Here is a 16,397-nt window from a genome sequence, read left to right as displayed (position 1 = left end):
AAACATTTCAAGAGTAAATCTTTTTCTAGTATTTGTTGAGTCTGGGACTTTTTGTTTCAGTAAATTCTAACCACTATTCACAGAAAGCTATCTTGATCTTCTTTTGTCCTCTAAGCATTCCTAAAAGTTTTTCATCATCAGTGCATATACTCTACACATACTGTCAGTTTTGCACTATTACTAAAAATGTACACATAATGGGCTACCTGTATTGCTGTAGCTAGCTCCTTCTGCTATTCTTGCTTATCCCTCACTTTGTAATTTACACACAGCATTATTTAGATGTGTATTTTTTTGCATGTTTGCTTTTTTTCTGTTTTGTTTTCAACTGTTTTATTTTAACATTTGCAGTCACTAGTACCAACAATTTTTCTTTACATTTATTTCTTGTTACCAAGTTATGAGACCAAAAAATATTGACTATGGAACTTCCTGTTACAGTCGAAAACACTACTGGTACGACTTCTCAGGAATCAGGTTTGACTTCATTTGCAGAGGAGATACAGCAATTTCTTACTCTAGTCAACATGACAGTGTCTCTAAGCAAGAATAATATTAATGAGAAGACAGTTATTTTATAATTTATTTTGGATTAGTTTTTGATTTATTATCTTACGTATTAAGATTTCAAATAGCCTAAAACTTTAATTCACCTTAAGAAGTTAATTGAATGCTATTATGTATTATTTGTGATATTTGCCAACAAGATTGATACACACATTTTTCTTTCTGAAAACAAATATACTCTAATGTATAAATGATAATACAATTTATAATAACAGTTATTGCAAATTATGATTTGATATACAAAAGTTTTACAAACTTAGAAATAATACCAAGTCTTATATCTGGTCTGAAACTCAATATTTTATTGACAGTTCACAATGAGTGAATTAATTCTGAGTTGATATTGTTATACTGCACATAATAGCTAGTCTCTTACTATTTGGAAGCTGACTTTGCTGATGAAGATATCTAATGCCATCATAGAAATACTAACATCTGAAGTTAAGTGATTTTTAATGTGTGAAATATGTAAACCTTTCTGGTCAAATATCAGTAGTTTTCTGATTAATTAGCATTTGTCACAGTTATAGTTTCCTAATTTTATAATATTTATAGTATAGTAACTGTAGCAAACCAACATTATATAACTGTCTCCCCATATTGCATTGATTACCTTTTATAAGTTTGAGAGAAGATTTTCTAGAATAAGTTCAGCTAAAGCAACAATACTTGTGCTTTACATACACACATTGCACATTGTTGACTCTTACACTCAAGAATCTTCTACAAATATAGAGAACAGGCTAGAGTTTTGTAATACACATTTAATGATACAAGTCACATGCATTTCTAAATGTATATTTAACTAAAAATAACCATTGATATTAAAATAGATATACATTAGTAAATCCATTATATTATGTATTTCTCTAAGTCAAGTTTTCCAGTTCAGACTAACCTTGGCTTTTTAAGTGTTTTGATGGGGGTTCTTTTGCCCAATATATTTGCTCTGTGAATCTTTGCACTTTTTTTTCCTCAATGGATGACAGGCTTCTGTTTGCTTTTTCCCCATTCACAGTTCAGAGACCACACTCCTCTGCTCATTAAGGAAGAAGTACAGGTGGAATTCCTGATGACAGTAGGGAAATCCATTTTCACTTCCTCTGAATACCCTGCTCATTTCAGGGTTTTTCTTTTACCAACCACAGTCAAGTTCAATGTTTTCCTCTTCATCATCAGGTCTGGAACAAGCAAGTTGCACATTCCTCACCTCGTAATTTTTACAACTTGGGATGTTCTATTTCTTTTGGAATGTGGGCTTTCTTAGAAGCTCTTATTTCCATGAGTCAGCTCATATGAATTCCCTTTGGTTGGCACTTCTAGATTAATGGAAGTTCTCCTTAGAACCCTGACTTGGTGGTCAGATAAGACAAGACTACAGCAGGGGAGCTGTTTACTCCACTTCAAATGGGTTTACAGACATTTATAGTGCTGAAGTTGTTACCTCGATTCCCAGAAAAGTTTTGGCTTTAATTAAGTTAATCAAAGAATTTACTCTCTACATTACCATTCTTGAAACAGAAGAAGATTGAGGTAGTTTGTGTGAGAAGTGAAGTAAGAACCTATCTGAAATAGATTTACAGCATAAAAAAATAACTTTTGACCAATATGTAGGTTTGCTGTTGCAGTTGTGTGCCTGTTTTTATAATATTTTGAACACATTTATTTTAAACCATTATGTTAGATTGAGTATCTCATTATCAATTTCTTTTATGACTAATAAGCACACAGACAAATATCGTAAGAAAATTTACAGTTTGTGATTGATTGGTTAATCTGAATTTACCGCAGTTCAGAAACAGTACTGAACAGTTGGATTCATTGAGTTATTGCTATACAATGTATTCACAGTGCTTTTCCATTTGTTTAGGTATTTCTTTTTCTGGAGACTATTTACATCATCAGCACTGGATACAGCAGATGTAGTGTGGCTGACATATTATTACATATTCTGCTTTTCTTTCACTCATGGGTTCTTAGAATTATTGATGTAGTTTTCTCACATTAACATTGTGGTTGCATGATTTACTTTAGAATTAAAAAAACTATCTTGCTGTTCTTGCAAATGATAGTAAACATAATTTAATACAATAATGATAAGAAGCTTATAAATAAACAGTATAAAAATAAAGAATGCAAATATTGATTTTGAATTAAAATTGATAGTGATTACAAATCACTTGCTCAGTTTGATTCACACTTTAACAGTTTCACATGAAAATTGATATATATATATATTAGTGAAAGTAATAAAAACAATTCATTTTAATGAAGTTAAATAAGTAAAATCACAAGGAAGGACTGTTAAAAATAGCAAATCCCAAACCTCTGACTAATTATATAATTTATTTTAACTCAAAAACAAGCTGAAACAAAAATGCTACATCAACTGAAATGATCCCAGGATACAAGCTACAATGTGGGATTATAAGATGTGTCCTAGGTTTTGGAGGTAACTGAAGAAGTAGGACCCACATATAGTAGTGGGGGTACACCTCTATCAGTCTTAACCTCCATTCTTGCATAAGAAATAGAGAATAGATATAGAATTAGAAATGGAAATTAGGAGAGCGAGATGTGGGTGCTCAAGCCCACAATGCTCCACATTTATGTCACCCTTCATTTCCTGCAGACAGTTGAGGGAAGGTGACTGCTCTCTCAAGTAAAGAATTAATTAAAATAAAAAATAAAGAACCAAGGTACTACCGTTTGGGGGTCAGTAAGATGAAAACTTGTTTCTTGATGTTAGCATTCCAGCCCACAACATGGTAGAAAGGCACTAATTGACAACACAGCAAATGAACTATGCCAGTCTTGCATGTTGAAGACACCAATAAAATATGTAATTTAGGAGAGCAAGATGTTGGTGCTAAAATACATACACATTACCTTTCACTGCCTCCAAACAGTTGTAGAAATGTGGTTGCTCTCCAAACTAATGAAAATAAGGTTCTACTACTGGGGATAAGAAAGATAAACTTATCTCCTTGTGTTGTTATTCTAGCTCTCATTGTATAGTCGTTAAAATCTTAAACTATTAAGTAACAACAGGCGAGACATATTAAGTTTAGTAGTGGAGTCTGATCTAACTGTCAGCAATAAGGTATTCATCAACATAAAAATAAACATGTTGTTTAAATGATCTTATTAAAAACTAAAAATACTTATCAGGAACTTTGAGCAAAAAACTTAGTTTTTGCTTTTTTATATTAATTTAATACATTGATCATAAAGTATAATAGTCATATTTATTGTTTCTATAAGTTAACTCCGTTAAGTATTAATCTTTTCACCATTATCTCAACATTGATAACAAAATACTGTAATTTATTACAAATTCTACAAAATACGAGTAGTTGTGAAGTTATAATGCTTATAACAGAAGAGTATGGCATATTACTGTCAAAGAGGGTAAACCATATATTGGAAAAGGAAAAAAATGTTTTTTTATCAAAAACATTTTGACAGATATCACTAACAATTACTTTAATATTTGTGTATTTTTCATTTGTCTAGAAATTAAAAGCTATTAAATTTTGTGGACCTTCCTGCATACAGTCAGTTGTATGGCCTGCTGTTTTGAGGGGTCGTAGTGTCATTGCTGTAGGACCTCCACACAGTGGAAAAACTCTCTCCTACCTTCTTCCCCTTCTGTCATCTGTTTTGCAGCTGAACACCTACTTGGAAATTCCTGATGGAAGTGGAGTAAGTTAAGCTGTGTAATTAACGAGCATCATTTCTGGTTAAGACGTTAGCACAAAGAAACACCTGCAAAAGTTGTGATGTTTTAAAATGATACCCAAAACTTGAATGTTTTTGAATAGTTAACTATTCTTCTTCAGGAGAAAAAGGGTTGAGTTGAATGAAATGTATAGGCATGGATGTCAATGTTACATAAACTGGATGTTTCATATGAGCTGGTCTAGAGAACTAATGTATCATAACCAAGAATTGTTTGTGTCAAGTTTAGTTTGTGCTAAAAAGGTGTGTAAGGTATATAAGAGACTTAAATGGGATAATAGTAATAAGAATTATTGATTATTGAAAAATAGATGAAATAATAATAATAGTAATCATGATAATATGGTGCAATGTATAAGAAATGATACCAATATAGAGAAATCTAAAGTTTAAAGAAAAATCCTTCTGGTCAATTTCAGGCAATAGAGAATCACATCTAAATAGTTTTATTACTACAACTGAAAATGAAGTAATTCAAGCCATTAACTTAAAAGTTTGAAACAGCCTCTCCTACAGTAAATGTACTGCTTTAATTTTTATGAAACATGAAAAGGAAATTACTAAACCAGCTGATAAGGGTAACACCATTATAATTCAAGATAAATCTGACTACATTAACAAAGATCACCAGAAACTTAATGACACAGACCACTATGATGAGATAGATTTGGATGCCACACTGCAATTTGCTAAAATTATCAAAAATATGTAGTATACAGAAAAGCTAACACATTAGTCATGAAATGTTAGTTACTTTCACCCAAATACCCAGTTCAGGCCACTTTTGTATCTTTCTAAAAATATGCAAACCCCACAATCCTGGTTGTCCTATTATTTCTAATTGTGGTATGCCTACTTATCTGCTTGTGTTGACCACTACATCAAGTATCCCCCCCATTTGACATTGTACGTTAAAGACACACCACATTTTCTAAACATGCTCTCTGACATTAATGGTAGTGGAAAACTTCCTCCAAACACTGTTTTCTATATTTTGGATGTTTCTTCTCTCTACACATACATTACCCATGATGAAAGTTTAAATGTCCTAGAATCTTCTCTGTTAAAACCAGATAAACCCAACACTCAGATTATTACAGACTTAGCTGAAACAGTACTTACGCTTAATATTTTTTGAATTTAATAATGAATTTTATATTCAGACAAAGTGCACAACTATAGACACCAAACTTTACCGACAGTTTTATTGGAGACTTAGAGATGAAACTGTTGGAAAGTTGGACAGAGAAATGAAGTTATAGAGATGCTACATTGATGACATTTTTTTTAATTTGGGTAGGAGACAAAGATGTATTACTGTCCTTTTATAGAAATGCTAATACCTTCCACAGTTCTATTAAAATTATTCTAGATTATTCCAATATCTGAATAAGTTTCTTAGATGCAAACCTAACATTAAAACGTGGTGTTTTACATACTGGTTTGTACCAAAAACCAGTGGATAAACCACGATATTTACATAATCAGTGATGTCACCCTCCCCCACCACCAAATGGAATGTCACATTCAATCAAGCACTTAAATTAAAGAAGGTATGTTCTGACAGTAAGAATTATGTCCATTACATTATTTCTTTGAAACAGACTATGACTGAAAGAGATTATAAACAAAACATTATCATCCAACAATTTGACAAAGCAAACAGTATACCGTGTAAATCTGCCTTGAAACAATTACCTGAAAGAAATTCTTCCTGTGTTCCACTGGTTATTACCTATCACCTCAAATTAAAACAACCTACTGGATACTAAAGAAACACTTTTACCTCCTTCAACTTGATGATTGACTAAAATTCATTTTTATAGAAGTTCCTATTGTTTCTTTTAGAATAATTAAAGCTTTGCTTTCACACTTAGTTTACGCAAAAGTAAACTTTAAGTTGATATCAGTTAGTTAAAGTCATCCTGTAACCTGTAAGTTCATGCAGGAAACAGACAAAAGCTTCAATAAAGAAAACAGAAAGCAGTTAATAATTACTGAACCCACAGCTTGCTGTACAAAAAAATGTTATTTGCCTAATCCAATGTCAAAAATGCAACTTCCACTTAGTAAGTTGTACTAAAACTACATGGGAACATTTTACTAACCACAAATCAACAATCAAATCAAACAACAAAACTTCCAATCGTAAAACACATTAACATTCCTGGACACTCTCTTGAAAACCTTAAACTGATGGGTAGAAGAGACAAATTTAACATCTAACAGAAACATGGAACTTAATGAAGCTTACTTTTAATTACTGTATTGCCAAATGGCATCAGTTGTGATCCAAAGATTGTTGACCTTCATATGTCTCTGAAAAACTTTTCAAAACTAAATTCATAAATAAACTTATTTTACATTATCAGTATTATTCTTGCTCAAGTTTCTCTATATTGGTATAATTTCGTATATATTGCACCACATTATTATTTTATCTATTTCCCACTGTCTCTTTGCCATTATTTTATTTATTTTATCTTTATAGAAATTAGTTAATTTTTAAAACTGTTATCCCACTCAAGTCTCCCATATACTTTACACACCTCTTTGACACAAACAACTCTAGGTTGTGATAGGCTAGATCTTTAGACCAATTCATATAAAACATCAAGTTTATGTGACATTGACATCCATATCTATATATTTCATTGAACTCATTAAACATAACTCTATTCTCCTGAAGAAGAGTGATTGACTATTTGAAAGAGCTCAAGATCTGGGTCTTGTTTGAAAAAAAAATTAATAATTATCATGGTGTTAAATATGCTTTTGTATTAATAATATGCACTTACCTCTTATCCTCACAAGGGTAAGTAAAACTCAGTTTCCACAAAATGGGGGAGGTCTTTTTAGATCTTATGTGAAACTCATTTTTAAAGTTACAGTTAATAACTTAATGTTCTGTTGTGTATGAAACGTCTACAGAAACTTAATACCAACTTAGAAATTGGTTTAATGACTGGTACAGACTAAAATTATATTGTATCCTTATATTATTGCCCTTTGTGATTCATTTTTATTTAACTTTGGCACTAAGATTATTTTTGGTTACAGTCTGACTGTGAAATAAAACTATTTTAATTGGAGCAAAGCCACCATTTAATTCAATGCTTTTAGGGTTTTGTTTTCAGGTATTGACTGAAAGGACACTGAATGTGTAATGACACTAATTGCTCATCTATCAGGTTTGCTCCAGGCTTGTATGGCCTCTGTTGTGTGCCCTGAAAATGAGTAAGCATATCTCTAAATGGTGTCAATTTATTGGCCTTCCTGTAATAAACCCTGGTTTAAAAATCATCAAATAACCTTAATATATTTTCTAAAAAACTCCAGTCCCATTATAGCTCTGAATATTGTCTAATTAGAGTCCACCATTTTTCACAACTCTCTAATACTGTCATTTGCTGATTGCAACATTAATGCTCATATATATATATATAAGCAACTCTATAAATACCTCAAGTTCTATGTCTTTCCATTTTTTCATTATGCTCACATTTCTAAGCACTATGTGCTTTCTGAGTTGTAAATCTTACAAATATTTGTTTTATCTCAGTAGTCGGAAATATATTTAGCGTGTCCTATATGTTTTGCATATTTTCATCTTCTTCTAGTCTCATTGTTGCCTTCAATGTGTTATATGTTTTGGTATGACATTTTTCTGGGTTTTACTTATCAAATGTAAACTTGCAGGTATTTAGGAAAGTATGATTACTTTCATCATGGTAGGTAACTTCCTTTTCGTTACTACATTTTTGTTCTCAGGCTCAATTCCTACCATTTCATCACCAGAATCCTTTGAATTATTGTGAAGATCATCTTCAGTTTCAGGGTTCATTTCTTGTATCAGCATATGTTTTATTTTGAACATCACTGTCTGATCTTAGCTTTTCTTCAAGTATTGTTTCCACTGCTTCTTTGACTGTTGTTAATCAAAGTATTTTTAATGCACTCATGATGTGGTGTGTGTCCAAACAAAACTGCAAAAGGTTAAACCTTAAAAAGAAAAACAAAGATTAATTATTGCTGATAATACAAGGATGTGCAAATGAAGGTTAAGACAATAATAAATTTTATTTCAATACTTTTATTAACTGATTTTATAAGTATTGTATAAATTTCAGTGCTTAGTATTCAAGGTATAATGGAAAAAGATAGTAACACAAAAGTGTGAAAGTTTGATTTACAGATATCTGTGGTTTGCTTCTCAGTATTACATAAAAATGTTAATTTACCAGTAGGTTTTATGAGCATTTCTGTTTCACACTTGTGGTGTTTGGTTTGCTTTAGACAATCATATAAAAATGTTTGTTTATTTTTAGGTTTAAATAATATTTTTAATTTATAGACCTGTTTATTACTGCTGCTGAGTAAGATATATCTATATAAATACAATTTATAGAACCCTTTATTGTCTTTTTATCTTCATATAGTGTGTATGCTCATACATGTTTCTGTCGGTTGAACTGTATGTTTTATTTTAACTTTATGAACATGTATTTAGTATTATCAGTTTGAGCACCAGTTATAAATGTTAATACATTTTCAAGAACAAAAGTTACTCTGATATTTGTAGCAATAGTTCAGGGAAAGTGTTAATATTTACAATAAATGAGGTACACTATAAAAGTTTCAAAATTCTTATGATAGTGAACACTGTTACATGCTTTGACATATAAGTACTAGTTAGGTAATGTTGAATTTTTTAACTAGCCTCTAGTTCTGATCCTATGTTCATCTTGGAGAAAAGTCCAAAAAGTACATAGCCAATTCCAGCAAATTGTTGAAGGAACTAAAAGGCCTAGGTGTTTGATGTTATATGGAGGTGCACCAGAAAAATCTCAGGAGGTAGTAAATTCTGTATGCCTAGGTTATGCTAAAGTAGTCAAAATCTCTTTATGTTAAAAATGTAAGTCATTGCACAGTTTTTGTGTGGTTGGCTAATTCATGTTTTAATCCATATAAAGTCAACATTTTTATGGATTTATGATTTTATGATTTATTAATTCTGGTAACTTTCCTTAAGTATAATTGTTTGTGTATTGGTAATGCTTATGTTTGATATTAGTGTAGTACTAAAATGTCCTTCAGATGACAGTAGTTTAGCACTGATAAGGTCCAGTACATAGAGGTAGTTTAGTACCAATAATTTTTCATTAGATAGGAACAGCTGAGTACCTTAACATCCATTTGGTCCCATCCAATCTGTGGCAAGTATTTGTTTAAAATCTTTCATGCCCCAGTGATTTGAAGCCTGAAAAATAACCTGGAATAATCAGAAACTGTGTTTCTTTCCCCCACACATGGAAAAGATAATGCTAATAATGAGAGAATGTGCATTTGACAGAATTTCATTTTGTTGTTTACACTTAGGGACTCAATTTGGTATTTAAAACAAAACAACAACAACAAAAAAACTCCAGTTTGCAGAGAAAACCAGAGAAAACTGGAGCTGCTTTTTGAAGTAGATGCTTTTCTGCTTGAAGATATTGGTGAAGAGTGTTGATGGGTGACTAAGGCTGGCTGCAATTAAAGAAACCAGTACCAAATAGATGTAGAAAATAATTTTTGATTTGTTGTAATGAAATTGAGAAATGATGGAGAAAAAAGAAGTTCAATGTTTAAAGTTAAAATTTTGAGGACCCACTTGAGGCCTACTGACAGGATGAATAGTTGTAAGAAACTGGGTTGATAAGAGTTAACTGGAACAAACTTTTGCTCTGATAGGAGATGGGGAGTACCCTGAGAAAATGTACTTTCATGGCCAGAGTGCCAAAATAAGTGTTTAGACCATATCTATCAAAACTGAAAAAGGAAGTAAAACAAGGATTAATAAACATAATTGGGTGTAATGACAGTTATTCCAACATTTTAGGAAAAACTGGAACTTTGAAATGTTGAAGATAGGTTAGGAAAGGTTGGTTGTATTCTGGGTTAGGTTTATCATTGAATGTGAAAGATTGGTAAGAGAAGGCTAACTGGAGATTGAAGAAATTCCCAAGTAGGTAGATATGGGGTGACCAAGATTGCTTGGTCAAGAAGGTTTTTGTTGCATCTTCTTTGAGTTAGAAATTTGTTTGGATTCTCTTGTCTTTCCTGGTAATCCATGTCTGTGTTTTCTTGCTAAATGACTGAGGGTAGTGATATAGATTCATCCCATTTGGTAATGTGCAGTGTTTGAGTCTGGATTGTTTCGTTTTCTTCTCAATCAGCGTGTTTTCTTGTGAACTTGTTTTTATGATCTGATAATGATTTGTTGGAGGATGGTGGTTTGTTGCTGGATGTTGGTATTTTACTGATCTGTGCTGGGAATTTGAGTAGAGCTTGTTGAGATGGTCTATGGAAGCAGTTGGGTGCCAATTTGGTCATTTTGCCCTAAAATGGGAAAAGTAACAAAAACATCTATTAGTTAGTATGTCTTCAGCCATTGCTTATTTTCATAAAATTAGCTGGTTTTCCAGTTCTGAATTAGTGTCAGTGGATGTCATAATTTGTGGCTCTCTCTAAAGTTGGTAGTATTTCTTCAGGAGTGATGGGGAGACTAACACTCATAAGAAGGACAGAAGAAAGATGAGTAGAATAGGGAGGCTTGAAAGTCACTGGTGGAATAGAACTCTATTGTGAACATGCATTATCAAAATCTGTCAATACAAGGGACTGAATGAAGCTTCCACCCATGCATAGGAGCATGGTCTTGGTAGAGTCAATGAAGGGGTTTGGCTTGTATTTTTTGAGAAAGTCAGTGAATAGCCACAGGGAGAAGTCTTTCAGGATCTTGTCAGTAATAACAGGAGAGACAAAAGAGTTGGATGGCAAGTGTGGACCTCCTGTAGAAAAACTACCTGTGGTCTTGAAGCTCACAACCAAAAACCAAAAACTAATGTCCATTGGACTTCTTCAGCTTTGTATTTAAAAAGTCTTCCAAATGATTATTGTATAATGCAGAAAATAACCACTGTAACAAAATTACTTATTTCTGTTAATATCAGTTGTGTAACCACATAGGTGTTTGATCCTTATAATATTGCTTTGATACAGTTGTATCGTACTAGTAGTAGTTATATATCAATGATTTATTTCTGATAGTTTTATTTAGTTGGCATTTGACTGACTTGGCTGATGCAGCTAATTTCAGTTGTAATGATTAATGTCAATTACATAATAATAGTGGAAAATTAGTGTATAATGTTTATGTACATAGTTTTGAAAACAAGATTTAAATAAAATTTTGAATAATAAAGTGGTTTATTGTTTAAGTTTGCTTTGTTATAAACATTTAATATTATGTTTATTGTTAATTATAATTGTATCACATTTTGCAAATGCATTTTAATTAATGATACATGATATTTTAATACATGATAGTTTAATAACTCTGTTTTCTCATTCTAAATTATGTATATGTATTTTTTGTTTTGTTACAGCTGCAATTGATAAATGGATGTGATTTCCTAATTGCAACTCCCAGTAGTTTTCTTCGGATGTTGCATAATCATGAAGGTAAAGTCACAAACTTAAGGAGGTGCTGCCACCTTGTCCTTGATGATGGAGAAACACTTGTTGAAGATTTTACAAAACAGGTGAGTAACATAAATTCACCAAGTCTAATTCTTGCCTGATAGAATGATTTTATGTGAGAGGACATAATGGCACATTTTTGATGTACTTTCAAGTATTTAGTTTCTTATAAATTTATGCTAAATTAAAAAAAATAATGTTAATTTGTGTGACAGACTTTTTTAAATAATATTGTTTAAAAATTATATGTACATATCACCCTTCAGATAATGTATTACTTCTCATAACAAGAACAAATTTTAAAATGTAATGCAATTATTTTTTTTTTTTTAAGGTAGGTACATTTGATATTCATGTATTAGTTAATATGGATTTGCATGGGTTACATTTTCCCTCATTTCACATTTCCTTCAATATGTGTAGAAAAAAATAAAATAAAAACCAAACAAAAACGTAGTTAGCAAACATGATGCAGTTTCTTTACCACTGTTTAGGTACGTGATGTCTTGATGGAGTATGCTTCAAGTGTGAGACAGCGAGGAGATATAGCTGCACCTAACCAGATTATTCTTTGTACTGAAAAATGGACAGAAGGCACTAAATCTTTTATGTACAACTGTATGAAGGATCCCCTTGTGTTTTTCAGCTCTCTGTTTGAAGCAGCAATTTATGCACTTATTCCCAATTTTGTTGAAATATGTGATAGTTCCCAAAGAACAGCAACGCTTTTGAGTAAGAGAATTTTCTGAATAACGTTTTCTGTATGTTATTTCATTAACTCTATTACTGTGGATATAGGGTGACAAGGTGTGTACTTATTGTATCAGTGTTAGCTTTGTTGAATGTTACCTTTCTTTTACTCTACATTTTGTGACTATTAAATGCATTTGTCTTTAGAACAAATTTTGAACAGTCATTCTATTTGTATGTAACACTAATTTTTTTCATATGTGTATTTATATAACAGTTATCACTGAAGGGTGAAGCATTTCTTATAATGGTTGTAGTTTTGTGATGGCAGACTGTGTGTGTTTGCTATTTCATGAATGCTATACCCTGAGCATAAACTGGTATAAATTTAAAAATGTATTTATAGAAAAAAAAAAGATAAATCACATAACAGCATTTCAAGCCTGTGGAGGTGAATATATAGACATTTACCAGATTATAAATAAGATGTTTTAACTGATTTGTGAAAATTCGAGGTAATTAATAAAAATTGAATCTGTGAATTCAAAAGGGGTCCAAGTCCACAATTTTTCAAAATTGAGATATTATATGTTTAATGATCTTTAAGAGACAAGCTATCTGATTGTGTGCATAAAAATCCCAAGTTCACAATAATGTATTGACTATTCACGGCATTTAAAATGCATTGAGTGCAAGAGGGGCCCAACTCCAGGACTTGGGCCTCTCTTGCATGGATTTAGCTTAATGCTGTAGGTGGCAGCACTAGTCATCCAGGATGGCAGCATGAGTTTGATTCAGGTTATAAAGAGATTAGCTCTTAAAAAAGTGTAATGAACAAGAATGGGCCAGAAACAAGCAAAAAAGATTACATGCTGAAGGCAAAGAATGATATGCTTGATTTCAAATCCCACCTTGGTCAGTTTTATAAAAAATCAGTCAGAAAGGATGGAGAGAAGTACACAGTTAGCAAATACAAGGTGTTCAGATTCAGTGCAGATTTCAGAAATGACAGAGGTTTCCGAAAATATGTCTGCTTAGGTCACAACCAGATTCCGCTTTCTAAAGCCTTTGGTCAGGGTTGTTACATACCCAGAGGAGCCACTCTACAGTGGGCAATTTGGTGTAAAGGCAGGAAAAGTAATGGATGTTCAAAAATTGGCAAAATATCTTTCACCAGAGGCTCAGCAGTTCCTCAATAAGTTAACAGTTTTTGATACTCGGGGTGAAGATGAGTCTGACTTTGAAGATTAAATACCATTAGAATGATGTACCTCATTGATAACCTGTCCCATTTCAGAATGAAAAACTCATTTTACTGGCAGTTATCATGTATCAGAACAATAGTTTGGATATAAACTGATCTTAAGAAGTGTTAAAAATATGACAGAATAAGAAATACAGATATTCTCAGATGAGAAATATGTGCTATGTCCATTCTCTTCAGATTTTACTAATGTTTAATTCAAGAAGGGCTCAAGTCCAGAGACTTTAGTTTGCCAACCCTCTGAAATTAAAAGAGTGAAGTGCTTCATAGAGCATTTGTAAGCTATGAACTGGTGCTATATCTGGGTAAAGTATGAATCATTTGGCATAGCCTCCCTTTAAGATATGCAATTAAGTTGATTTCCTACAAAAACATATTTCTTGGACTTGGGCTCCTTTTGAATTCACTGATTCAATTTTATCGTTTACTTTATTTCTTTTAATTGGCTGGACAAGTATGTTGATGTTGATAATTTCATCGATTAGATTTTATTATATGGCACTTATAATCTAAATAATAACTTCCTTTTATCTTTTGTATTAGTTTTTGAATATGTATAAATAAAAATCTATTAATTTTGAAAAGATATCTGACTAATTAACAGATCTTGTGAGCAACAACAACGGTTTGAAGATAGTAGTTTGTATGTCTAGTCCTGCATTAGCTCTTGAAGTTCACAGAATCCTGAAAAACTTTTCCATTTACTCCATATTAGCTCATGATAATATGCTTCATTATGATTTGAATGGTAAGTGGCTATAGTTTTGAGTATTTTTTATTTTTATTATGGTAGTTAGCATTTATATAATACAGGTTAAAAGAGTTAACAAAATCTATTACATAATGGCCATATCACCTTTTCTTTACAGTAATTTATTGTTTTTCAAACTGTAATACATGTCCATAGGAGTGAATGGTTAGTGGTCAGATGATATACAATAAAAACAATTAAAGATGGAAAAGCAAAAAATGTCAATAATTGCAAAGATTATGGCATATTATTGGGATGAGGCAGTATGAGAATTCTACAAAACTAGTTTCGGTATAAACTAACTGGTTAGAAGAGTCTAATATCCAGTACCACTTTTTGATTTTGAAACTAGTTGTGTAGTATTCTTGTGTTACATGTGTTTATTTATTTGGTAACTTAACAAGAATGTTTTGTATTGTTCAATTATTGCTTAAAAAAGAAGAAAGAGAATGAAAAAAATTAAAATTGTTTTCAAACATAAAATTACTATCACAATTATATATTTTAACAAGTATTTTAATAATAGAAATAAACATTATAATTTTCTATATTAAAATAAGTTAAACTCTATACTTTAGTTATGGTTTATGTTTTAATTTAAATCTTTATTTTTTTTAAAGTGAAATACTGAGTGTCCATTTAATTTAGAAAGTAACAGCATTTAAATTTGGTGTTATTAGGTTGGTTATTTATAGGATTAAGATGCCCTTTATACTCCAGTATGCATTACATAAATTAACTAAACTTATTTTGCTATAAATGTATTAGAAGTTGCTCAAGAGTGGCACACATCACATGCCTATGGATCACATCCTGTGTTGGTTGTATCAGACAATATTTTATCTGCTCTTCAAGTAAGAAATGCACAATGTCTCATTCATTATGATCTTCCTGAAATTTCACGGTTTCAGTTTGGTAGTCGTTATCTTACCTTATCAGACTATTTTCCTCGTATTGCAGAATTATCAAAGGTTAGTGCTTGTTTTGCATCTGGTGTAAATAAAATTTGTATTTTTGCATCTTAATGTTTTGAACTGATTTCAGTTTATTTTCTTTCAGTTAAAACATTAGGTAGTTGTAGTAAAGTTTTATGGTGCCTACTTATTTTGTAGTCTAACAACAACAATAACAAAAAAAACTGAAGAAGGATTATATCATTAGAGAGATAGTAATAGTTAATCATCTGGAGGGCTAATTGTACTTTTTTGAATATTTATATGTGCTCTTGCAGTAATGTGTTGTTCCAGATACAAGTGTAGCACATTGTCACATATTTAGCATTTGTAGGTATGGTTGTTAAAGAATTTTCAACCATATGTCAGTACAGTGTCAACACAAACTTTTGGAAGGATGCTTGTATAGCAAGATTTTTAAACATTGTGAAGTCTAAGGATGTAACGTTTTGAAGAAAGGGCCTTCATTGTTCTCTGTGGAAATGTAAAAACTCTCACAGAAAGCAAAGTGTTTAAGACAGCAGTGAGCTTGAGAATCATACCACAGTCCTGTCTAGAGCAGGATATTTATTCATTGACTGAAGGCAATGATTATGAAAGAGTATGTATTCTGGTACTGCTAAAAGCTGAAAAACAATCATTAGAAGTTGTTAAAACTCAACAATTATAAAATCTACAATTTCTAACTGTACAAAATTAATTGATGTTTTCATGAATAAAGATGGACACAGTAAGTTGATTCAACTGTATAACTACCCAGTTCACTGAAGCAGCTGAAATGGGCTTTTTTGTGCTTTTGGTTTGCTTACATATGGTTCTGAAATTTGACATTTATTTACAGTAGGGGATATCTGGAAACTTTGACAAGATATGTAGTTTTATTTCTTTTCACTTATATAATGTCTGA

The 16,397-nt window shown here is 31.5% G+C and overlaps 1 protein-coding gene across 1 annotated transcript in view; it reads left to right on the top strand.

Moving 5' to 3' along the window:
- The window catches only part of LOC143256914 (putative ATP-dependent RNA helicase TDRD12), a 60,216-nt gene that overhangs the window by 8,358 nt on the left and 35,461 nt on the right, over positions 1-16,397 (top strand). The window contains exons 5-10 of the mRNA XM_076514763.1: positions 4,084-4,272; positions 9,028-9,162; positions 11,739-11,894; positions 12,327-12,564; positions 14,391-14,534; positions 15,306-15,508. Of these exons, the coding sequence (XP_076370878.1) occupies positions 4,084-4,272; positions 9,028-9,162; positions 11,739-11,894; positions 12,327-12,564; positions 14,391-14,534; positions 15,306-15,508 (1,065 nt within the window). The remainder of the gene's footprint in view (positions 1-4,083; positions 4,273-9,027; positions 9,163-11,738; positions 11,895-12,326; positions 12,565-14,390; positions 14,535-15,305; positions 15,509-16,397) is intronic.

The sequence above is a fragment of the Tachypleus tridentatus genome, chromosome 7 (genome assembly GCF_004210375.1).
Source record: "Tachypleus tridentatus isolate NWPU-2018 chromosome 7, ASM421037v1, whole genome shotgun sequence".
NCBI lineage: Eukaryota > Metazoa > Arthropoda > Merostomata > Xiphosura > Limulidae > Tachypleus > Tachypleus tridentatus.
Note: the sequence above shows the minus strand (reverse complement) of the source record. Positions and strands in the feature narration are given on the sequence as shown.